The sequence below is a fragment of the Phacochoerus africanus genome, chromosome X (genome assembly GCF_016906955.1).
Source record: "Phacochoerus africanus isolate WHEZ1 chromosome X, ROS_Pafr_v1, whole genome shotgun sequence".
Taxonomy (NCBI): domain Eukaryota; kingdom Metazoa; phylum Chordata; class Mammalia; order Artiodactyla; family Suidae; genus Phacochoerus; species Phacochoerus africanus.
In genome coordinates, this window is record NC_062560.1 from 18,166,909 (window position 1) to 18,179,357 (window position 12,449).

Below are 12,449 nucleotides of genomic sequence, written 5' to 3' on the forward strand. Positions count from 1 at the left end.
GTGGAAATGGAAACTGGTACAGCCACTATGGAGAACAGTTTGGAGATACCTTAGAAATCTATACATAGAACTTCCATATGACCCCACAATCCCACTCTTGGGCATCTATCCGGACAAAACTCTACTTAAAAGAGACACATGTACCCGCATGTTCATTGCAGCCCTATTCACAATAGCCAAGACATGGAAACACCCCAAATGTCCTTCGACAGAGGATTGGATTCGGAAGAGGTGGTATATACACACAATGGAATACTACTCAGCCATAAAAAAGAATGACATAATGCCATTTGCAGCAACATGGATGGAACTAGAGACTCTCATCCTGAGTGAAATGAGCCAGAAAGACAAAGACAAATACCATATGATATCACTTATAACTGGAATCTAATATCCAGCACAAATGAACATTTCCTCAGAAAAGAAAATCATGGCCTTGGAGAAGAGACTTGTGGCTGCCTGATGGGAGGGGGAGGGAGTGGGAGGGATCGGGAGCTTGGGCTTATCAGACACAACTTAGAACAGATTTACAAGGAGATCCTGCTGAGTAGCATTGAGAACTATGTCTAGATACTCATGTTGCAACAGAACAAAGGGTGGGGAAAAAAATGTATACATGTAAGGATAACTTGATCCCCTTGCTGTACAGTGGGAAAATAAAATAAAATAAAATAAAATATAAAAATAAGGATGATGATAGTGTCAACTTAATTAAGGGGCTTAAATATGGTCATGGCACATAATGGACATCCAGTAAGTATTAGCTATGTTCAACAGTTCTAGACCAAACAAGCAATTCTGAACCTGGGGCTCATTAATTCATGTGAACAAGAAAAAAAGTGCTCCTTTGTCATTATTCATCTTTAAGTGAAATGTAACTGTGCCTTCGATCAGGAATGTAGCTAAAACATTTTTGTTTTAGCAGGACATGCAACTCTGTTACTAACAGAAATCACAGAATTTTTTCATATCACATTTCAGTTCCCAGAGGGACCTCAATATAACTTTTATATTCATCACTACTCCAAAATTATGACAGCTTTTCAACTTGTTGTTTGATCTTATTATTTGAGAAATAATAAAGGAAAACATAGATTACAGTATATGACTTCAAAAAGTTTGATGTTCCCGGGTGGCTCAGTGGTTAACGAATCTGACTAGGAACCATGAGGACTCGGGTTTGATCCCTGGCCTTGCTCAGTGGGTTAAGGATCCGGTGCTGCCATGAGCTGTGGTATAGGTCACAGACACAGTCCGATTTGGCGTTGCTGTGACTGTGGTATTGGCTGGCAGCTACAGCTCCAATTGGAACCCTAGCCTGGGAACCTTCATATGCCACGGGTGTGGCCCTGGAAAAGACAAAAAAAAAAAAAATTTTTTTTTTGGCTCCACCCATGGCATGTGGAAATTCCTAGGACAGGGAACAAACCCATGCCACAACAGAGCAGTGACCCGAACCACAGCAGTACCAACACCAGATCCTTAACCCGCGAGGCCACCAGGAACTTCTAAAAATATTTTTGATAACTATATTTCAGTATAATTGGTCTCCTTTGTAATTCTTTGTATGTTTTTAAGCATTTTAAGATATATGCTCAGAAGGGGTCCATAGGCTCCTCCAGAATGACCAAGGAGTCCCAGCATCCATATCTAAGAGCACTGGCTCTGGACTCTTAAGCAGATGATTCATATACAACAGCCTACCCGCAGGCCTAAAACATCAGTTTCTTCACTGGGCTTCATTTTTGAAGATTTCCATGCTAACAGTGTGATTCCCATCCCTAAATGTTTGCCTGGCTTCTCCCGGAGAGCTCAGGAGAGCACAGCATGCTGGGAGTCTCAACCTAATTGTCTGGCAGGTTCAACAGTGGCCACTAACCAAGGACACCTAGGACTGGCCCCCCAGCAGCCTCCTCTGAGATGCCCTATGCAAGGAGGTCTAGGGCCCAGGGAGGCCAGCACAGAAACATACGCGATGGGGCCTCATTGCACCAGTGCTTATTTTTATTTATGGCCAGGAGCAGGTCAAAAGTTGGTCAATGACAGCATAAGTTTTCTAAATCAATTTTTTTGGAGCAAATAAAATGTGGAAGAATTTATCCCAAGAGCCTTCATAATGAGACTTTCGGCATGACCTTCCAGAGAACATTTTTTTATAATGATGCAAACATTTAATCAGTCAACAAATGACCTAGTCAGAAGGCAGGCAGGGGCGGGGGGTGGGGGGGAATCTAAGGCAGATGGAAGGTGATTTAATGCCACCCAAGATAAGCTGATTTCTGAGCAGTTTTGGAAGGATGCGCATCTTGACTGCTGGTAGAATGTGGCACTTTGGAGCTTGAATCTTTTTTTTTTTTTTTTTTGTCTTTTTGCTATTTCTTTGGGCCGCTCCCACGGCATATGGAGGTTCCCAGGCTAGGGGTTGAATCGAAGCTGTAGCCGCTGGCCTACACCACAGCCACAGCAACGCAGGATCCGAGCCGTGTCTGCAACCTACACCACAGCTCACGGCAACGCCGGATCATTAACCCACTGAGCAAGGGCAGGGACCGAACCTGCAACCTCATGGTTCCTAGTTGGATTTGTTAACCACTGCGCCACGACGGGAACTCCTGGAGCTTGAATCTTGTAATACAAAAGCGTTGCACATTCTTAGTGAAAACTGAAATTTAAAAAGCACCGAAAATTGTTCCCAAGAAAATTTAGGGAGCAAATGAGCAAACATAAGACAATTTAAAAATTATTTAACATAATTTTTAACATAATATTTAACATAATATTTAACATAATTTTGTGTGACAAAGTCAACTTATTAAGGATGAAAATCCAAGTCAGGCACCACTCCAAAAACCTTGATTACAAAAGTCGCAGCCTAATAGAGATAATTCTTTGCCTAGTCAGTTAATGAAGAATTTAAAAAAACCAGCACACGTGCACATCAGGGAAATGCAGTTCTTCTCTCTTTTTGTTGTTGTGTTTTTTGTTTTTTGTCTTTTCTAGGTCCGCACCCATGGCATACGGAGGTTCCCAGGCTAGGGGTCCAATCGGAGCTGTAGCTGCCGGCCTACACCACAACCACAGCAACGCCAGATCCGAGCCGTGTTGGTGACCCACACCACAGCTCATGATCCTTAACCCACTGAGTGGGGCCAGGGATCAAACCCGAGTCCTCATGGATGCTAGTCGGGTTCGCTAACTGCTGAGCCACGACGGGAACTCTGGTTTTTCTTTTTTAAGGTCAATGCAAATAACATTCTCTTGCCACTTTTCTGTATCTGGTCATAAGAGGAACAAAGACATATATAGAAGCTGAGAAAAAAATCTCGATTGGATAATCAGACTATTGTGCCACTGAAAGCTGAATGAAGATATTCCTGCTGGAAACACGCCATGTGGCACCAACTGAGGTCTTACAAGAGTCCATCTGCTTTGTTCAAACAACAGAACGACCATCATCAAGTCAGAGAATTATTTCAGAGCCGGCACGAATCTCAGTAATCATCTTATTAATAATCATCTCGTGTCATAGGGGTGGAAACCAATTCCCAGAGACGACCACAGAGCCAGACAGACCTTATGTCCTCCCCTCTCCACTCCCAGGATTCTTGTCGCTAAATGCCAATCCAGTTTAATTCTGAAATAGTCTTTAAATAAAGACATGATATACAAAACAAAGTGCCCAACACCAACAGATGGGTGGATGGTGAAGTTTATGCTATGTGAATTCCATCTTTAAAGAAAATAAATGGTTATCATGGGACACTAAAGACTCATTCAGTTGGTAGGCAAAGTTAAATATTTATATTTTGGTTCTGACATTGGCCCTGTGAAATGTGACATTACTCCTGCAGTATTCAAGAGGTGCAGAGAAAAGTTTTATGGCTCACACCTCCAGAGTAGTCCAATACAAAAGAGAACACAGACCACAGGCATGAAGGGAAAAACAAAACCAAAAAGACCTGAACAGAGAATTTAAGATGAGTTAGAAATAAAAAATAGCTACATGAATGAAACAAATACTCAAAGGGCAAAGACGTTCCCATAATTCACATTCAGGGCATAAAATAAAATTCCCCTTCTCCATCTACTCTGAGAGCTAGCCTTCTTGTTCGAGTCTTCACTAAGAGAAGTGGGAGAAATTCTGATGCTGACCTCAGAAAACCCAAAGGATACAGAAGGTAGAAAAGAAATTTAATTGCAATTTTACCAAAGTGTCCCTAAGCAATCTATATCATCCTTGATAATTTGGGATCCCTAGCCATAGCCAACTGAAGAATTAGGGAAGGCAAGAGGGAAAGACCAGGAGAATTTGTTACTCTAAACTCAAGGCCTGAATGTTCTTATAAGCCAAGTAAAAGACTTCCAATACTGTAGACGATACCCTCATATTGCCCATGACTGCTTCTCAAAGAATTTCTAATTTATTGGGATTATAGAGCTAACTATTTTGATGGGAACAATGAGTTTATTTTCAATGTCATTGGCTTTCCAGAAAGGAAAAAAAAAAAAAACCTAATCCAGAGGTCAAAAACCAGATTAGTTTTTTAATAAAATCTTTTTCAGTAACAAGCTCCTAGCTTGGAAATTTAACCATGTATTTAAAAAAAAAAAAAAAAGCCCTGAACTCTGGCTTTAGGACATGACAAATGAAAATAAGGTCTAGTGTACTTTCAACAATTTCTTCTACAAGTATTGCATGGATATCTCATCTTCTTCTGGTAATTTTCCTGGGTGACAAGGAAGGTATATGTCCCCATGTTTCCTTGCTGGTTGAATTACCCACCAATCCAAAGAAATTGAATTCAATTCAACTCAGTGCAATTGAATTCAATTCATTTCAATGAAATTGAACTCAACTGAATTATCCACCAATTCAATGAAAAAAATTATTTCTGTGTATCCCAGCCTTTGAGGTACATTCCTTCATCTTGGAGTATATTTGATTCCTATATTTCTCAGATGACGTGATTACAACATGGTAGACAATGAGGCGGACACCCAGAACCACCCTGTTCAAGGAAGGACATGTTGCCCCAGCTACTGGGAACACTGCAGCTATCTCCCCTGTCAGCCCCTTCTGGAACTACCACAGTTGCAGAGAGCACCTCACCCAAAGTAGCTGTCCTTTCAGTGAGGAAGGGATGCAGGTGTATAAAGGTCTGGCCATCCCATCCCAACTCAGAACTATGCAGAAAGGTCCTTCCAGCTCAGAGCTCTGAAGGGGCTGGACAAGGCTACCACTGAGCCTGCATCACAGCTTGATCACTTTCTACCCAGTCCTGCTTCCTTCCCTCTTCTTCCTCAGAGTTGATCCCAAGAATACTCCTTAACAAATCTCCTATTCACTCAAATCAGTCTACTTCCAGATAGGAAGCAACCTGAAAAACACACCATAACTTTGAAGGTATGGTTATTTTTTTGCAAAGTAAAATTAAAACAAAGAATACCTATGGACTATGTACAATAATAACAAACTACCAGGAAGTTCCAAGGTTTAATAGATAAAGCAGTCTCTTTGAGTTAGGTATACTTTCACTCTTGTTTTCATAAAGGCACAACCTTGACCTTTCATCATATAAACAGGTCTTCTGAAGTGATAAAATGCTGAAAGGGGCTGTCTTTGTTACCTCTAGAGCAGTAGGAAATAGCATATGGATGAGAATAGTATGTGAAAAGAAGTTATTTTTTATGGATCTCTGACCAGAAGCTGAATTACATTTTAATTCAAACACTAAATTATGAAGGAAAATGTGATGTGTTAAAGATTTTTGTGAAGTCTTTTTTAAAAAATAAATCCTGAAAAGGAAATTAAGAAAACAATTTCTTTTTCAAGAACATCCAAAAGAATAAAATATCCAGGAATAAATTTAATCCAGAAGGTAAAAGACTTATACATGAAAACCTATAAAACACTGCTGAAGAAATTAAAGAGTATATAATTAAATGGAAAGACATCCTGTCTTTTTGGAAGACTCAATATTGTTGAGATATCAATACCACTCAAAGTGATAAACAGATACAATGCAATCCCTATCAAAATTCCAATGGTCGTTTTTGTAGAAATGGAAAATCTGATTCTCAAATTCGTATGGAATTACAAGTGGCCCCAAGTGGCCAAAGCAATGTGGAAAAAGAAGAACAAAATTTGGAGAACCAGATTTCTGAATTTCAAAGCATACTATAAAGGTACCATAGTCAAAACAGTGTGGTACTGGCATAAGAGTAAACATAGAGATCACTGGAAGAGAATTTATCATCAGTTACATTATAATCAGTTGATTTTGAAAAAGGTGCCAAAAGAAAATTTAATGGGAAAAGAGAATTCTTTTCTTGAATTTTCAATTCAAGAAATGGTGCTGGGACAACTGGAGAGCCATAGGCCAAATGAAGAAGTTGGACCCCCTACCCCACACCAGACACAAAAATTGACTCAAAATGTGTCAGAGAGATACATGTAAGAGCCCAAACTATAAAAATTTAAAAGGAAATGTAGGAGTAATTATTCATGACCTTGGGTTAGAGTAAGAGTTCTTTGCTACACTACCAAAAGCATGAGCCATAAAAGAAGTAACTGATAATGTCTCTGATAAGGGCCTTGCTTCTAGAATATACAAAGAACTCTAACAGTTCCATAATAAGACAAAAAACCCAACTAAAAATAAGCAAAAGCTTTGAACAGACATTTTACCAAAGAAGACTATGAATGGCTAATAAACACATGAGAAGATGCTCAACATCATTAGTCACTAGGGAAATACAAGCCCACAATAAGATAACACTTCATACTCACGAGAATGGATCTAATAAAAAGACAGACAATACCAAGTATTGATGAGGATATGAGAAAGATCTCTCACTGCTGGTGGAAATGTAAAATGGTACAACTACCTTGGATATCATTTTGAGAGTTTATTAAAAAGTTAAACATTTATTTACTGTATGATTCAGCAATTTCATGCCTAGCTATCTACCCAAGAGGAATGACGATATGTTTGCAATACAAAGACTTGTACTTGAATGTTTATAGCAACATCATGAGTAATAACCAAGAAGTGGAGACAATTCAAATATCCATCAACTAGAGAAATAGAGAAATAAAACGTGGAATGTCCAGAGGAGGGGGGAGGAAGTTGGAGGGACCAGGAGTTTGGGGTTAGTTGATGCCACCTATTACATTTAGAATGGATAAATGATAAGGTCCTACTGTACAGCACAGGGAACTATATCTAAGTCTCCTGGGATAGACCATGATGGAAAATAATATTTAAAAAGAATGTATATTTATTTATAACCGAGTCACTTTGCTGTAGAGAAGAAACTGTCACATGTAAATCAACTATACTTTAAAAATGTGGAAAATCCATACAATAGAACACTCTACAGCAACAAAAAAGAACCACTGATAGATGCTACATCATGGATGAACCTCACAAACATGTTAAGTGAAAGAAACTAGATACAAAAGACCACATTACGGATCCTTCCATTTCTATGAAAAGGCATGTGTGTGTGTGTGTATTCTTTTTTCTCATTATCTTCCATCATGCTCTATTTTATTTTTTGTCTTTTTATGTATGCACCTGCGGCATATGAAAGCTCCCAGGCTATGGGTCCAATCGGGAACGCAGTTGTCAGCCTACGCCACAGCCTGCGCCATAGCCACAGCCGTGCCAGAGCTGAGTGGCATCTGCAACTTAAACTACAGCTCAAGGCAACACCGGCTCCCCCACCCACTGAACAAGACCAGGGATCAAACCTGAGTTCTCATGGATACTAGTCAGGTTTGTTATCACTGAGCCACAACGAGAACTCGTATTTTCTTTTTATCGCCACACCTGCAGCATATGGAAATTTCTGGGCTGGGGTCAAATCAGAGCTGCAGCTGCTGGCCTACATTATAGCCACAGCCACAGCCACAACCACATCAGATCTGAGCTGCATCTGCAACCTATGCTGCAGTTTGCAACAATGCCAGATCCTTAAGCCACTCAGAAAGGTTGGGGATAGATCCTGCATCCTCGTGAATATTAGTTGGGTTCTTAACCTACGGAGCCACAATGGGAGCTCCAATCTTCCATCATGGTCTATCCCAAGAGACTGGATATGGTTCCCTGTGCTATTCAGTAGGACCTCATCACGTCTCCTTTCTAAATGTAATAGTTTGCATCTACTAACCCCAAACTCCTTTCAAGCACTCACCTGCATGTTCAGTGTGTGGAATTTAATCTGTACACCTGACTCACAGGACTTTTTTTTTTTTTTTGTCTTTTGTTGTTGTTATTGTTGTTGTTGTTGTTGTTGCTATTTCTTGGGCCGCTCCCGCGGCATATGGAGGTTCCCAGGCTAGGGGTCGAATCGGAGCTGTAGCCTCCGGCCTACGCCAGAGCCACAGCAACGCGGGATCCGAGCCGCGTCTGCAATCTACACCACAGCTCACGGCAACACCGGATCGTTAACCCACTGAGCAAGGGCAGGGACCGAACCCGCAACCTCATGGTTCCTAGTCGGATTCGTTAACCACTGCGCCACGACGGGAACTCCCAGGACTTTTTAAGTTACCATCTATGACCATGCTGTCTCTCTCTTTTTTAAAGGCATCCAATGATCACAGACCCACCATTTCATCAGATTCTTTCTCAAAACCTCTGTTGTTATACAACCCATACCCCTGTTTCCAAGCAGCATTACCCCAAGCCATATGGAGGAGACAAGAGAGCAAACTCTTCTTAAAAGTCACCTGATTTACTCTGACATTCTGTTTCAATGTGTAACCACCAGTACCTGTGAGGGGTCCATTCCGTGGATCCCAACCTTTTTTCAGTTTGCCCTACTTCCATGCCAGCTGGAGTAGAAGTAACTGCCTCCCCTGCTTTCTGGAGAGGGCTAACATTTGAAAATGACCATGAACAATACCTCCTGAGGTTCGTTTCCCTTCAACTTGTCCTCTTAGGCGCTATGTTCAACCCCTCCGGTCACCTCTGGTCTTTTATTTTGTTCTCCAGAATGCTCTCAATTTTCACACCCCATCAAGCATGACAACCCGTACTGGGCACTGAATCCTAAAGTGATGCCAAATATAGCAGAGAGATTTGCTGCCACACCGTTCGGAATCGGTTCATTCCTTAAAATGCAAACAAAACAAATAAACAAAAGCCTAGGGAGAATGGTGCTGTGGTATAATTAATTACCCAGAAGGTGAAGGAATTCCTGGGCGTGTAGAAAAGGGCCGAGGTACCAGAAAGGAGGGCATGTGGCGGAATGATACGAGAAGGACACCAAGTCTCCAGGAGAACAAGAATATTTCTACGCTCCGATACAAGCAACAGTCAGGATGGAAAAGGAGACTTTTCTTCTTTGCACCTTGCCTCAGTGTAATTCTTGTTTTAAGGAATAACTACTTCCTAGACATTCCTTGTATTAAATCTAAGTTAGGTCTTTTCACATGTACAACAAACATGGAACACAAGGGGTGCGGGAGGTTCTCTACGAACAAAATGACAGAGTCCGACCTTCTCATTTTCCTGCTGAGGACACTGAGGACTGGGGTAGGGATGGAATGACGGCCTTAAGTGACATAGAGACAGAACTAGGCCGACATCCTGTGCCTCCCAGCCTCAGGGCCAATCTCCTTTGACTAGATTCCTCTGTCCCCAGGAAGGAGGTCATTTAATAAATCAAGATCTAGGGAGTTCCCGTCATGGCTCGGTGGTTAACGAACCCGACTAGTATCCGCAAGGATGTGGGTTCAATCTCTGGCCTCGCTCAGTGGGTTAAGGATCTGGCATTGCCCCGAGCTGTGGTGTAGGTTGCAGACGTGACTCAGATATGGCCTTGCTGTGGCTGTGGTGGAGGCTGGCAGCTACAGCTCTGATTCTACCCCTAGCCGTGGGAACCTCCATATGCTGCGGGTATGGCCCTAAAAAGACAAAAATAAAAAGAAAGAAAGAAAAGAAATCAAGATCTAGAAAGACCTGCTAAGTGGACAATATTAGTATGTAAATGGGTCAAAATGAAGTGAGAAATCTTCCCATTTCTTTTCCCAAGAAAACCACCCTGATGCCTTATTTTCGCATCGGCTTGTTAAATCCACGCTCCAGATGTCATTACAAAAACAACACCACTTGTTTTGTTTCTAGAACTTCATCCTCAGTCTTGCAGGAGAAGAGTCAAGCCTTCTGCCGCCAGTTGGGTGCTCTGCCTGGGTCCTGGGAAAGCCGGGCCCCGCAGCTGTGGCTGCGGCTTTCTGTGGAGGGAGTCAAGGCACACGGAGCTCCCACTCCCCTGCAGAGGGCGCCCTTCAGAGGGCTCTACCTCCTGGGCCCTTTTCTCCCTCTCCATCTGGGAACTCCAACTGGAATAGGACAAGAGGCAGGAGGCCCTTCCCTTCTAGAAGGGCCAGTGGGGAGGAGGCAGAGGGCCAAAGGAAAGGGAAGAAAGAACCATCCTTAGTCCAGGTGACAATGTCTCAGGTCTGGCAGGATGGGCAGTTTGGGAGCCTCCGGAGGTACAGGATAACTGTGGCACAATTTCCAAGGACACGACCTTATTTCAATGTTTTTAGGGTGGGGGGTTTCATTATTCAAGTCAAACCACGATGGTGTCACTGTGTCACTGCAGGAAATTGTAAGTCAAATCGGGCGATTTTAACACATACATTTAAACAAAGATCTAGCTCAGAAGACAGCCGGGTGGTTCCAGGCTCAAAGTTCTAGGGTGTAACGAAGAACAAGTACACGTGCCTGACTCTGCCTTCTCTCCCACACCCTAGGCAGCTAAGTGGGGCTCCGCAAGTCGGCCGCTTGGTAGCTGTCCCCCTTAGAAACACGGCCGACAGGTACAATTAGACATCACCTTGCTCGCTGTGGGATTTTGAGGCAAGCACTTTATATATTTCCATTCACCAAGTTAAAAATCTGAAAATATGATACTTACTGTGTTTTTTTGAGTTACCATATCCTGAAAAGAAAAGATAGGATCAATATAGCTTTCGTCCACAGCAGTTAATTTCCATCAGCTCTGTGTCCCCCCACCATCCCCTGGCACCTGTCTTAGAGCAAGAGGTAATCACTTGAAACCTCCCCCCCATAAAAAGCTTCAAATTGGATGAGCCTCCAGGAAATGTAAAATTCATATTCTAAGGGAAATTTATCTTAGGCGGTTTGCTTTGGAATTCCTGGGGGCGGGGGGCATATATGGTTATAAGGATTTTTCTGTAGCAGTGGCAATGCTTCTGTCCAAAGATATTGTGAGGTGCAAGTTGGGGCTCTGAATGCCCTACACCCCGCTTTCTCAGTGACAGTAGGAAGCACCTGGGCAGCACCATGGTACCCTTGCCTTGGGCCTGGAAACTTTTCTTTTTTTTTTTCTTTTTTCTTGTTTTAGGGCCGCACCTGCTGCAAATGGAGGTTCCCAGGCTATAGGTCGAATTGGAGCTACAGCTGCTGGCCTACACCACAGCCACAGCCACGCAGGATCCCAGCTGCATCTGTGATCTATACCACAGCTCATGGCAACGCCAGATCCTTAACCCACCGAACGAGGCCAGGGATCAAACCCGCAACCTCATGGTTCCCAGTCGGATTCGTTTCTACTGCGCCACGATGGGAACTCCTCCCGGAACCCTTTCTTGAGTCATCGATACGAAGGCTGCAGGCCACACACACCCCCACGCCAGCCCCGTCAGCCCTCCTACAGACGGGTGTCGCTGATAGGATTCCTGACATCTCACTACAGGTATTATATTTATAAACATCCACTCTAGGAAGCTTCAAACTCAGTCACAACAACTTCGGTCAGTTAACTTAGCACAATGGTCTTGCAGCCCTGGCTATCATGTATGCCCCCGAAAGCCAACATGTGCAGAAAAAAAGAAAACATAATTACACAGCTACCCCATAAAATGCGTTTCACGTGTCTTGAGATTTCCACTGCTTGACAACAAGGGCAGACTGCTTCTTCTGGCGTCAGATAAAACTGAGTATCCATTTCCATTTTAGGAAGTACTTTTCCATATCATTAAAAATGAAAACTTATCTAGGTCATGGAACTTTCCGGAGGAGGTCACTAAGGCATAGGTGAGGGAAAAAAATGTATCGAACTGGGAAAACCAACGCATGATAATTTCATGCTTCTCATCAAAATACAGCTTAACAATCCACACTTTCACATTTTGTAATTCTAACCACTGCTAAGCATAATGAATTTAGTGAAAATTAGTAGAAGAAAAAAAAATGAGTATCTAAACGTCTGAAGTACTTTAGATTGGTTTATAGCCTTTTGGGAAACTATTTCACAATGTAAAGTATAATAACAAAATGGGTCCTTCCACTGTCACACGAATGACTCTTAAAATAAGTACTGTGCTATGATGACAGAGGAAAGGCCTATATAAAGCGTCTGTGATGTACAATACATACAGGTTACAGATCTGAGACAGGCAGCCGTTATAC

General features: G+C 42.3%; 1 protein-coding gene across 1 annotated transcript in view; it reads right to left on the reverse strand.

The window, feature by feature from the left end:
* The window catches only part of MAP3K15 (mitogen-activated protein kinase kinase kinase 15), a 149,612-nt gene that overhangs the window by 108,934 nt on the left and 28,229 nt on the right, over positions 1 to 12,449 (reverse strand). Inside the window, exon 3 of the mRNA XM_047764409.1 lies at positions 10,933 to 10,956. Coding sequence (XP_047620365.1) covers positions 10,933 to 10,956 — 24 coding nt within the window. The remainder of the gene's footprint in view (positions 1 to 10,932; positions 10,957 to 12,449) is intronic.